A 13335-nucleotide genomic window follows, 5' to 3' on the forward strand; every position below is an offset into this window, starting at 1 on the left:
GTTCACTGCAGTTGTTGAGGACCACTCCCTTACTCAGACAATGATTCTAGGATGCATCTTGATGAAGACATGGACAAGTCTGAATTGATGTACAAATGTCAAAAAACGATTTTGTAGATGACAACATAATGCTCATGGAATGCAAAGGGTGGAACCCAAACGTGCAGCGGTCGTGTGCACATAATGGAGCATAACAGAGTACTGTGTCTGAAACCAGAGGTAGCGGATTTGAAGCCTTGCAAGTCTGTGTTAGAATGCAGTTTAGCACTGATCTTTGTTACCGAATAACCAAGGCAACGATACAGCATGACATTGCCATGGTATCGACAGCTTCCTTTTGGATATGAGCATTCAGCTGTGTTGTCATGGCTTTAACATTTTTACCCAATAAAACAAAGAGTTGGACTACTATCCTTCTATTCAGACAAGACTGACTGACTGACTGACTTCCCGCCTCAGAATCCTGTCTAAGTAGGCAGCCCCTTTTATGTTTTAGACACAGCCGAAATGGATGAGTGAGAAATCAGACTGGCACCCTCTGTATTAAGAGCTAGTGTGTCTGAAAGCACTTTGGCTTAAGTCAAGTTGAAGAGAAAATGGACATGAGCCACGATATATGCAAGCTGTAGCTAACAAAACTAAAATAGTTTATAAAGAGTTATAATAATAATAATAGACATCATACTCACCAAACGTTTGGTATACGTAGGTGGCCTTAAGACCCATGAGGTCAGGCAGTTGGTCGACAATCACTTCCCTTTCAGCTGTATGTTTGTTCACACGTTCAATACTCCGGAGTTGCCAGTCCGTCCAGTAGATGTAGTCACCAAGGAGAGTAAACCCAAATATGTGAGGGAGTTTGTCTTCAACTAAGATCCTCCGGTTTGTTCCATTCATATTCATCACCTGAAAGAGAGGGAGGCGCAGTGAGCACTGGGATCACAGACTTTAACTTGCTACACTTGCTGTGTAACTGTTCTTGGCAGTGGTGACATCACAAATAGAGTGCTACCATTGTCATTCTACAGGACCATTTCCAAATAGCAGGAATGGTATTTTTAGCTGTATTATCTCGCCAAAGTTGGCCATGTCATCTGTATTATTTGTGTAAGTTAGTTAATTAATCAATTCATTTTATCACATAAAATGATCAGTTAATTAATCACATAAAAACAGATAACGTAGCCAACAATTCTGTAAGTCTCTATAATTAGTCGAACGATTCATCATTTGTTTACATTTTATCCTGAAGAGTTGACAATTCCATTCTTGAGAGTAAAAAGGCTTTGTGATACAATACTTCATTTGAACGCTCACTGGCTCGTAGGACAATTCGTAAGACACATCATCTAACGTGTCCTCTGATTTTCTACTAGATATTCAGGCATTCCTTGGATGACTGAGGTCAGTTCAGAATCTTAATCTATATACAGTAGGGTGCAGATTTCTTTCTGAGCTGTACAGTTCTTAAGGTAGGTACAGTGCAGATTAATACATCACTATGATGTTGCACTGTTGGGGGAGGGGGTGATGCCACACTGCCTATCTTCCAAATTGTAGAAAAAGTGAGAGAACAAAAAGGTGAGAGCACAAACACAAGAGTGAGTATCTGTCTGTGTATAGGTGTCAGTCAAGAAACATGTACACAGAGATATACCTCTGCTCAGCAAATCCAAACACACATATATTGAAGGAAAAATGTATCTTAAACAGGACTTGTTATATTGCTTTGTTAAGTTGTAAACACAATGGTTCCTCCAAAAAGTACAACTGTGGTAAATACAAGATCAAGTGTTGCTATCATCATCATCATCACTTTAAGTACATTTGCTGTTGCACCCAGGACCATCACTAATCTGTAAAAAGCACTAGCAGAAGCCCATACAGAGACACTACTAGTACCACCAATACTTCATCTTTTTTATTCAACAGAACCTGGAAATCATGCTGTGCAGTAAAGGCTGTAGTTGAAGTATACTGTGGCTACAAAGCTGTAACTGATCCAGTACAAAAGGCAGACAGATTTTAATCTCGCTATGCATTCATTTTTAAACCAGCGTTTTATATGCTTTTAAAACCACTAGGGGCTGTTACTGTGGTAACATTTAACGGTCACCCAGCACATAGCAAGTGATTCCTATCCATGCACACACACATGGCAACACAAGGTAAGAGCTAATTTAGATGCCAAAATGTAGGAAAAAAGTCTAGCGCACAGAACACAGAAATAAGGAACAGAAACCAGAAGACGGATCTGCATCTTTCAGTGCATTACATTTTCCTTCCCCCTACTCATTTCCCTCTCCTCAAATATATATGGAAACACAAGCACACAGAGCATATATAAAATGGAGTTTCCATCCATAGTGTGATGGCTTCAGCCAAAAGGTCTCCACTAGTTTGGGAGTTGAGACCACACTGTGGTTTTGGTTTCAGATTCTGGGGCTATTCTAAACAGTGCAGACCGCAGCTGGAGTAAAGGCCACAATCGGAACCAGATGTGGGCTGCTGCCGCAAAACACTGCCTTGCTAAGGGACCCAGAGTAGCTCCCCCCTTCTTGTATGACAGTAACCTCTGAGAGGCTGGCCGTAATCAGGAGTCACAAGAGGAATGACTCCCGGTACAAAAGGCAACAACTATCTGTTATAGTGTGCCTGTGTCACTGAAACGGTGTGCCAGTGCTTGTAATGGCACACTACACCCGTCTCTAACTGAAGCCACTCCGTTACATGTCCCCAGTACAAAAAGCTCTAGAACTGTAGAAGAATACAAGAATTTCAGTTGGAGAACCTGAATGCAAGTAAAATTCAGTCCTCTTAACAAAAGCAGACACTGCTTCACTACTGCTACACTGCCAAAGTATATTAATCAGCCGACCGTGGCAAAATCCATAAATCCAAAATCTCCATTCTTTTTAGCCTGAGTGGAATACCTCCAGGTCTCTCTTTTTCTCTCTCATATATATATATATATATATATATATATATATATATATATATATATATATATATATATATATATACACACACACACACACACATTATATATATACATACATACATATATATATATATATATATATATATACACACACACACACACTGGGGGAAAAAAAGTATTTAGTTAAAGTTCTCCCACTTAAAAAAATTAGAGAGGCCTGTAATTGACATCATACATAGACCTCAACTATGAGACAAAATGAGAAAAAAAATTCTGAAAATCACATTGTCTGATTTTTAAAGAATTTATTAGCAATGGTGGAAAATAAGTATTTGGTCACCTACAAACAAGCAAGATTTCTGGCTGTCACAGACCTGTAACTTCTTTAAGAGGCTTCTCTGTCCTCCACTCATTACCTGTATTAATGGCACCTGTTTGAACTCGTTAACAGTATAAAAGACACCTGCCCACAACCTCAAACAGTTATACTCCAAACTCCACTATGGTGAAGACCAAAGAGCTGTTGAAGGACACCACAAACAAAATTGTAGACCTGCACCAGTCTGGGAAGACTAAATCTGCAATAGGCAAGCAGCTTGGTGTGAAGAAATCTACTGTGGGAGCAATAATCAGAAAATAGAAGGCCTACAAGACCACTGCTAATCTCCCTCGATCAGGGGCTCCTCGCAAGATCTCAAAATGATCACAAAAACGGTGAGCAAAAATCCCAGAACCACACAGGGGGCCCTAGTGAATGACCTGAAGCTGGGACCAACGTTACAAAGGTTACTGTCAGTAACACACTACACCGCCAGGGACTCAGATCTTACAGTGCCAGACGTGTTCCCCTGCTTAAGCCAGTACATATACGGGCGCGTCTAAAGTTTGCTAGAGAGCATTTGGATGTTCCGGAAGAGTATTGGGAGAATGTCTTATGGTCAGATGAAACCAAAGTAGAACTGTTTGGTACAAACACAACTCGTGGTGTTTGGAGGAGAGTGAATGCTGAGTTGCATCCAAAGAACACCATACCAACTGTGAAGCATGGGGGTGGCAACATCATTCTTTTGGGGCTGTTTCTCTGCAAAGGGACTCGGACGACGTGTACATAAAAAAAGAATGAATGGGGCCATGTATTGTGAGATTTTGAGTGCAAACCTCCTTCCATCAGCAAGGGCATTGAAGATGAAACGTGGCTGGGTCTTTCAGCATGGCAATGATCCCAAGCACACTGCCAGGGCAACAAAGGAGTGGCTTCATAAGAAGCATTGCAAGGTCCTGGAGTGGCCTAGCCAGTCTCCAGATCTCAACCCCATAGAAAACCTTTGGAGGGAGTTGAAAGTCTGTGTTGCCCGCCGACAGCCCCAAAACATCACTGCTCTAGAGGAGATCTGTATGGAGGAATGGGCCAACATACCAGCAACGGTGTGTGCCAACCTTGTGAAGACTTACAGAAAACATTTGACCTCTGTCTTTGCCAACAAAGGATATATAACAGTATTAAGATGAACTTTTGTTATTGACCAAGTACTTATTTTACACCATTATTTGCAAATAAATTATTTAAAAATCAGACAATGTGATTTTCAGAATTTATTTTCTCATTTTGTCCCTCATAGTTGAGGTCTACCTATGATGTCAATTACAGGCCTCTCTCATTTTTTTAAGTGGGAGAACTTTTGGTGACTGACTAATACTTTTTTCCCCCCACTGTATACCTGCATTAGGAGGAACCCAGGGCCAACTGCACCAGCATATGGTCTCACAAGGGGTCTGAGGATCTCATCTCGGTACCTAATGGCAGTCAAGCTACCTCTGGCAAGCACATGGAGGGCTGTGCGGCCCTCCAAAGAAATGCCACCCCACATCATTCCTGACCCACTGCCAAACCGGTCATGCTGAAGGATGTTGCAGGCAGCAGATCCATGGCATCTCCAGACTCTGTCACGTCTGTCACATGTGCTCAGTGTGAACCATGTGGTCATCTGTGAAGAGCACATGGCGCCAGTGGCGAATTTGCCAATCTTGGTGTTCTCTGGCAAATGCCAAGTGTCCTGCCTGGTGTTGGGCTCTGAGCACGACGCCATCTGTGGACGTCAGGCCCTCATACCATCCTCATGGAGTCGGTTTCTATCAATTTGTGCAGACACATGCACATTTGTGGCCTGCTGGAGGTCATTTTGCAGGGCTCTGGCAGTGCTCCTCCTTTTCCTCCTTGCACAAAGGCGGAGGTAGCGGTCCTGCTGCTGGGTTGTTGCCCTTCTATGGCCTCCTCTAAGTGTCCTGGTGTACTGACAGACACAGCAAACCTTCTTGCCACAGCTCGCATTTATGTGCCATCCTGGATGAGCTGCACTACCTGTGTCACTTGTGTGGGTTGTAGAGTCCGTCTCATGCTACCATGAGTGTGAAAGCACCACCAACATTCAAAAGTAATCAAAACATCAGCCAGAAAGCCTAGGTACTGAGAAGTGGTCTGTGGCCCCCACCTGCACACCTGAAATTGATTGTCAATCAGTTTTGCTTCAGTTTGATTTCACAGAAGTTTGATTTACTTGGAGTTATATTGTGTTGTTTAAGTGTTCCCTTTATTTTTTTTGAGCTATATATATATATATATATATATATATATATATATATATATATATATATATATATATATATATATATATATATATACACACACACACACACACACATATATATATATATATATAGGCAGAAATACATACATATATAAAAAGAATAAACACCACTGTTTCCATGAGTAATCAAGACGACAACACGTGGTGCAGCCTGGCCAACGTTTTCCAGTGACTATATAAACACCTTACGCATCTGGGCACTACCTTACACGGCCTGGTTACGCGCCATTCCGTCTGCCGCCATTCTGTCGACGCCTCGCAAAGCGCTACACGTTAACTATTGGATTTCGGGAAGTAAGAGAGCTGTGATGTGAGGATGTTGGAGCGGGGGTAGGGAGAACACAGAGCCGTTGAGGGCAGATGATGTAGGTTTCAGCACTCAAGGCCAGGAAAATGAGGCCGTCCGAAGTGGCAGACGTGAACAGAAACTAATCACTGCCTTGTTTGGATTGGCACACGTCAAACGGAGCAGAACAGGACTACATGCTGGCCTTGTGCTTGACTATGGCAAGTTCCAGCACTCTAAGCTGCATTTCATTATTACAGGCTCCAGGCGAAAGGCTTGGGTTTGAAATTCAAGGAGATGTGCCTGTTTTTCTGCCGGTGTACATTTACAGATTTTCCCATTAACCATGAAAAATAACTCAACTGAAATTCATGTGGGCAGGGAGAGGACTAAATTATGGACATGAGCAGAGCACTACAGCAAAACCCTGCCAGGCTTAAATTTGCAGATTCTCTGCAGATTCTTTCCTCCAGGTTTTGAACAGGTTTCCCCCTCCTATCTGTAATCAAAGCTTTAAGCACTGGCATGCATAGCTGGCCTTCTGATTATGAACAAATAAAAGTGCAACTGTAATCCATAAACGAAGTAGAAAGCACAGCCACATGCCTGGCCACACAACCTCGCAAAGAATAATGGGCTCAATTTGGTTTTCAGAATCAAATTAAACATTTGTACAATGCACATCACACAAACAGGGCTCATAGTTTCCTAATTTAGGATTTAAAATGAACTGCTGTAAAGTTTTTCTTTCTTCTCACCTTATTCTCAGTCCAAACAAACCCAAAGATTTTCAGCATCATGGCAACCTTCACTGTGTGTGTGTGGTATAAATTCCTAGTAGCTGCCAGTCTCCTGGCACTTGGACGGTGTGCCGTTAGCGTTGTGACTAAGCCAGCAGCGGAGTTCACAGCATGGGGTAGAACTGCTGCAGGCTGCCAGATAGTGGTGAGCACAAAAGCCCCCCGCAGAACGCACACACAAATGCATACAATCTGTCTGGATCATCACTCCTGTCTGACCTCCACCAACCCTGGCAAGTCTGTGTTCTCATTTTTAACATTCAGACATCAAAGACACACTCTAGTAATCAGCAATGGCATTCGCTAACCCTATTCACAATTCACTACACTGAGTTTGCTACTCAGTGAAGTGACTGGGGAAAGGCTATGGAACAGCTGAAAAATGTAAAACACTACAAAACGGTTGACACTCTGTGTAGCCTACTCTTTCTTCTGAAGAGACAGAGTCTGTACATCGCTTAAGCCTACCTCAATCTTGTCAGTCCTGGCATCCCCCCAGTAGATATTTCTCTCTGCATAGTCTAGTGCCAGTCCATTAGGCCAACCAAGAGAGGTGTTCACCATCACCACCCGATCTGTGCCATCCAGGGCAGCACGCTCAATCTTTGGAATCTCTCCCCAGTCAGTCCAATACATATACCTGAGAGAACAAAGGCATTAGAGACATTGAGATAAGTACTTCCATACAATACTTTTCCAAAAAGATAGAATGTACATGTAACTATGATAAGTGAATAAATGTAGTCTAGTCTATACTGCAGGGCTGCAGTTAATTTCCACTGAAAAAGGCTGTTATGATTTCCCTGGGCATTGACCATAATGACAAGTATTGAACAGATTTTGATATTAAGGTAATGAACAATGAAGAGAGAAAAAAAACAGATGAGGAGCCGTTTAATGGTACACACCATGGTTTCTTTTCAAACTAGTTTAATTTGAACCAATAACTGAATACATGTACCTTGTACCATCCCTAAAGATGAGTAATAATGCCATATTATAACCCCTTTCCAGCAGATGCTGCTGCAGTGGCAAAATGCGGAGAGACAATGATGTAATCAGTTGCCAACACTCTACACACTAAAAAATGACCAGACACACTGGCAAAAAGAGACTGGGCAGAAAGCCCACAAGGTGGAGTGTGTGCCAGAGACAGAGACAGACTATGGCTAGCTCTTATGACCTGAAGTAATCTGCAGCTGTTACTATGGAGACTGTTGCTCAGCAACAGGAGGCTGAGAGAGGCCAACAGTTCATTCATGATGACCTAACTTCCTTGAAAGTGCTTGATTCACATTGGTCTTGCAGCCAATCTCACACCCAAACAAAGCTCTTCCAGCTGAAAATTCAGATTTAGAAACATCTATGCACAGACTTTAGTAAGAATGAAACTCAGACACTGCACGGTTTAAGGTAACTAAAGTTGGGGAACAACTACAGAACTACTGCTCATCATTAGGAACTTAAAAACTACAAAATTTTCAATCACTGCCCATAAACAAGACAAAGATGTTGCCATTTACAATTAGGGGCCCCCAGCAGAGTATATTTGTTTGTATAACACGCAAATGGCACAGCCATAAAACCTGCAAAATGAGACCCACCCTGAAACAGGATCCAGAACAATGGCTCTCGGCTCGTCCAGATCTTCAGATATCAGAATTTTCCTCATGGTTCCGTTCAGCCTTGTAACCTCAATACGATCTGTACCAGTGTCTGTCCAGTAGAGGTTCCGCGCTATCCAGTCCACAGCAATCCCATCCGGATGGTTCACCTGGGAGGTAACTATGAACTGAGCATCGCTGCCATCCAGGCGAGACCTGCGAATTGCCTGCACCTCATCGTCAGTCCAGTAGATGTGGCCATCCACAGGATCATAGTCAATGGCAATAGCATGTCTGATGTCCTCGGCATGCAGGACTATATCGGTAAAGTCCGGCGTGTCCAAAGAGATGCGCCGCAGGTCTGTTCGACGCGCTAGGAGAAGGAGCTGTGTGGCACCTGTGAAGACAAATGAACCAGAGTGAGTGAAAAAAGGTGTTGTTTTATTCTAGTCTAGCTCCTTATTGTCCAATTAGATCCCCAATAACAAAAAAAAAAACAAAACGAAAAAAAAAACAATGCCTGAACATCCCTACTCAATACTACAGAGATTTATTCAACCACATAGCCTTTATCTCTTTGCCCCTTGTGAAATACTGGCCATTGTACAAATAGTGCAATAGACATTTTTTATTCATGGAAAGTCAAGGAAGCTCCATTTGGACATCAGGCTCAAGCTACAAATGACTGGCTTTCTCAGTTCTCTGAAAAACTGAATGTACAGAATGCATTTCCTCTTTTTGCATGCAATTCACTACAAAGGTTCCCATCATTAGAAAAGAAAGCCAAGAAACAGCAAGTATGAGGTTCAAGTGTCAGCATCTAAAAAGCTACATACATTCGGTCAGAGGTAACGTATGACTGCTCTAAAGGCTCAAAACAGTAAGAGGCCAATTTTTTTAATTTGGCGATTCGTGGTGGATGTGTTTACTGAGAGCATGGGAGGCTTACGTGTTTTAGTGGTAACTCAAAGACATTTGCTGCAAGTCTAAAAACTAGCAGTCAGGTAGCAGTCACCACTAATAAAACTACAAATATAGTATATAGGTCATGTACAATTAGATCATTCTAAACAAAAGCCTGCTTGTCTTTCTTTCTGCTGACAGAGGGAAATGAATGAGAAAGTGTTCGCTAGTGTAGAAGAACGAGAGAGCAAGAACACTGCAAGATATACAAGATACGTTGCTATGACAACCACACATCAGCTCCCTTTGCAGCTAGAGAGAGAGAGAGAGAGAGAGAGAGAGAGAGGGAGAGAGATTTCTTAATGCCACATATTTATTATTCTGTCTTCCCACTGTGGGGAGAAACATGTTTATTAAAGTTATTAAGTTCAGTGCTAGCTCATTACCAGTAGAACACGACTGCCAGCTCTGCACATGAGAACTAACAAGAGCAGGATGACCACTGAGCTGATCCAAAGAAGTAAGAAACATACTCTGAGTGCACAGGAACCACAACATGGAAATACAATCACTAACTCGCTCACTGATAAAATGGTTTATAAGTCAAATATTAACTCCAAGAGCTATTAACTTGGCTAGACCCGCCATCCTTTAAGATCCAAGGAAGCATTCAGGCCTTTTTCTGTCCTGGCTCCATAGTGGTGGAACAAACTTCCCCTGGGTTTCTGAACAGAAAAGTCAAACAGACTGAAGACTCACCTCTTCCAAGAGTACTTGTGCAAAGTGTGATACTGAGAATTGTGGTCTCCATACTGACTTTTGTGTCTAGTAGCATGTACGCTTATCTTTTGAATCATATTAATACAAACTAGCTAAGGGTATTTTCCTGAGTAAACAGTAAAGCGCTTTTGTACGCTGCTCTGGATAAAAGTGTCTGCTAAATGCCTTCAATGTAATGTAATGTAAATGTATTAAACTGTTCATCACAGATACATTTAAACAGCTCAAGCAACCGGTTTAGAGTCATGAGATCTTACCTGCACCACTCTATTGACATAACTGTGTTATAACCAAATTAAAATGGGTGCTATTGCAATACTACTTAGAATTTTAATCAATGCACAACACACAGTTCACATTCTTCAATATTAGACATGTGCACTAACAGAACAATACAAAACTTAAATATTTAACCATTGAAAATATTCAAAAATATATGTACCACTTTGATACAACATCCATACCACATCATGTTAAGGTTCCACTTATGTACGTAAATGCTGTAATAATGTTGTAGAATATGGCTGAGCATAAAGTCTCACAGACACTCAACAAGAATGAAGGAACAACACTGCACCGTCCTGCAATACGTATTCTGATGGCTTAGACAAAATAATTGAGCATACATTGAAATAAGTGGATTGTGAATGTCTTACCATTGCGGCAGGTCTTGTTGTCCTCCAGCAGCTGCACGCCGGTGGGACAGCCACACTGGTAGTAGGGCTTTACTGGAGACAGCAGACACAGGTGGGAACAGCCACCGTTGTTCAGAGAGCAGGGACTGCTCACATCTGTAAGAGAGCAGAGAACAGAAAGCCTGAGACTAGGGCATGGCAATATATAAAGACAGTTGAAAAGAAAGGGGATCTGAAGTAACAGAAACACTAAGGTAAATGTCTGCCCCCCCCCCCCCCCCTTCTTTGTTGTAGAGTCTGCTAACTGTCTACCTGAATGTTATTTTTGTAAATATCAACTGTTCGGCTTATTTACTTTAAGTGAGCGTCTAGACTTCTCCCTCCTCCAGCTAGTGCACATCAGCACCTAGTGTACTGAAGTAGCAATTACAAATAGTTCTTTATTCATAAAAAAATAATTGTACAATATTGTACATGATTTTAATAATGTTAGGATTTTTTTTTCTGCCAGTGACAATCCAAGACCTGCAAACTTTATATCTGTGTTAAATGGCTCACTTTCTATGAATTACTCGAACAGAGGGATCTACCATATATATATATATATATATATATATACACACACACACACACACACACACACCGTGCCCTCCATAATTATTGGCACCCCTGGTTAAGATGTGTTCTTTGGCTTCTAATAAATTTAGTTTTTTTCTAAATAATATAGGACCACGATGGAAAAAAAAGAGTAAAATCCAACCTTTAACTCAAGTGAATTTTAAGGGGGGGGGGGGGGAAATCCCTGACTAAGAAATAATTATTCTTCATAAAATCACCTGTTCCACAATTATTGGCACCCCTAACATTTCTTAGGAAATAAATGTAATTAAAGTATTTCTGTCAATTCTACAGTAGTTTACGAAGTTGATCAGAGTATGTAGGAACATTTAATTAGTAATTCACAACTTCCTATTTCCCTGGGGTATAAATATGACATGACACAGAGGCCATTTCTCTTCAACATGGGAAAGACAAAGGAACATACCATTCAAGTAAGGCAGATGTGTGTTGACCTCCACAAGTCAGGCAATGGCTACAAGAAAATAGCCACTCACCTCCACCTGTCCATATCTACTGTCAGAGGAATTAGTAAGAAGTTTAAAACAACTGGAACAGTGGTAAACAAGCCTGGACGAGGACGCAAGTTTATTTTGCCACCACGCACAGTGAGGAGGATGATAGGAGAAATAAAAAGGTCTTCAAAGCTCACTGTTACAGAATTGCAACAAATGGTAGCTTCTTGGGGTCACAAAGTCTCCAAAACAACCATCAGGCGCTATCTGCATACCAACAAGCTGTTTTGGTCAGATGAAACTAAGATTTTTGGCAACAAATGCTCTAAGTGGGTCTGGCGTAACAAGAGCTGAGTATGCAGAAAAGCACCTCATGCCCACTGTGAAATATGGGGGAGGATCAGTGATGCTGTGGGCCTGTTTCTCTTCCAAAGGCCCTGGGAACCTTGTTAGGGTGCATGGCATCATAAATGCTTTCACCACACACAGAATCAAGCTCCTCCCATGGCCATCTCAGTCCCCAGACCTCAACCCCATTGAAAACCTGTGGGGTGAGCTGAAGGAGAGTGCAGAGGAGAGGACCCAGGTTGCTGGATGATTTAGAGAGATTGTGCAAAGAGGAATGGTCAAAGATCCCTCTATCTGTATTCTCCCATCTTGTGAAACATTATAAGAGAAGATTAGGTGCTGTTTTGTTGGCAAAAGGGGGTTGTACAAAGTATTAACATCAGGGGTGCCAATAATTGTGGCACACATGATTTGATGTTAAACAATTATTTCTTAATGTGGGATTTTTTTCCTACTGAATAAATTCACTAGTTAAAGGTTGGATTTTACTCTTTTTTCCATCGTGGTCCTATATTATTTAGAAAAAAACTCAATTTATTAGAAGCTAAAGAACACATCTTAACCAGGGGTGCCAATAATTATGGAGGGCACTGTGTGTGTGTATATATATAATTTCTACCTACTCACAGCTGCATGCAGAGCTCCATCAAGGGTTTTCAGGTTTAGATGCTCTCGGCTATTTGTTTTAGCACATTTAACACATCTACCACTTTCTAAAAAACACTTTTGTGGCCTATAAACAGATGGGTGAAGTGGAGTACCTTCCATCTACAGTTTGTTGTATATTTAGATATAATTACACATTTGACAAGAATAGCAATGAGTGTTCATCTCAGTTACAGTGCAAAGATACTTAACTTCTCAAAAATGATCTTTGGCACCAGAGGACCACAACATACACGGGTAGATCTCTAGGCACCTCACTATTTAAATTGGATATGATTCAAAGGGGCTGTGATGCAAAAACGATAAAACGATTATTGATGCACTTTTTTCTATACAGGATCTCTCGCTCATTGTGTGACCCTACAACTACTTTGCTTTAAATGTATAATGATCCACAATGGATTTACTTCCAATATTTTGTATTCATAAAACAAATGGAAGTAATGTGGCAAATCAATAAAGCTTTTGAGGTGAGACATCTGCACACCTCCACCCATGTGGAAGTCCTTGTTCCTCGTTTGGAGCACATGAGACAATAGCTGCCACTCATAAAAATGTGCAGTTACGGTGACATAAGATTCTGTGGTAATGGATGTCCACGCATCACGTTACAGTTATGGTTTTGTTGTACAGTGTGAGAATCACTCTGTCGGT

General features: G+C 41.4%; 1 protein-coding gene across 1 annotated transcript in view; it reads right to left on the bottom strand.

Moving 5' to 3' along the window:
- Positions 1-13335, bottom strand: part of lrp6 (low density lipoprotein receptor-related protein 6) — a 47409-nt gene that overhangs the window by 17953 nt on the left and 16121 nt on the right. Inside the window, exons 5-8 of the mRNA XM_072672679.1 lie at positions 10616-10750; positions 8277-8673; positions 7141-7312; positions 690-906 (exon numbers count right to left, since the gene is read on the bottom strand). Coding sequence (XP_072528780.1) covers positions 690-906; positions 7141-7312; positions 8277-8673; positions 10616-10750 — 921 coding nt within the window. The remainder of the gene's footprint in view (positions 1-689; positions 907-7140; positions 7313-8276; positions 8674-10615; positions 10751-13335) is intronic.

The sequence above is a fragment of the Salminus brasiliensis genome, chromosome 2, assembly GCF_030463535.1.
Source record: "Salminus brasiliensis chromosome 2, fSalBra1.hap2, whole genome shotgun sequence".
NCBI lineage: Eukaryota > Metazoa > Chordata > Actinopteri > Characiformes > Bryconidae > Salminus > Salminus brasiliensis.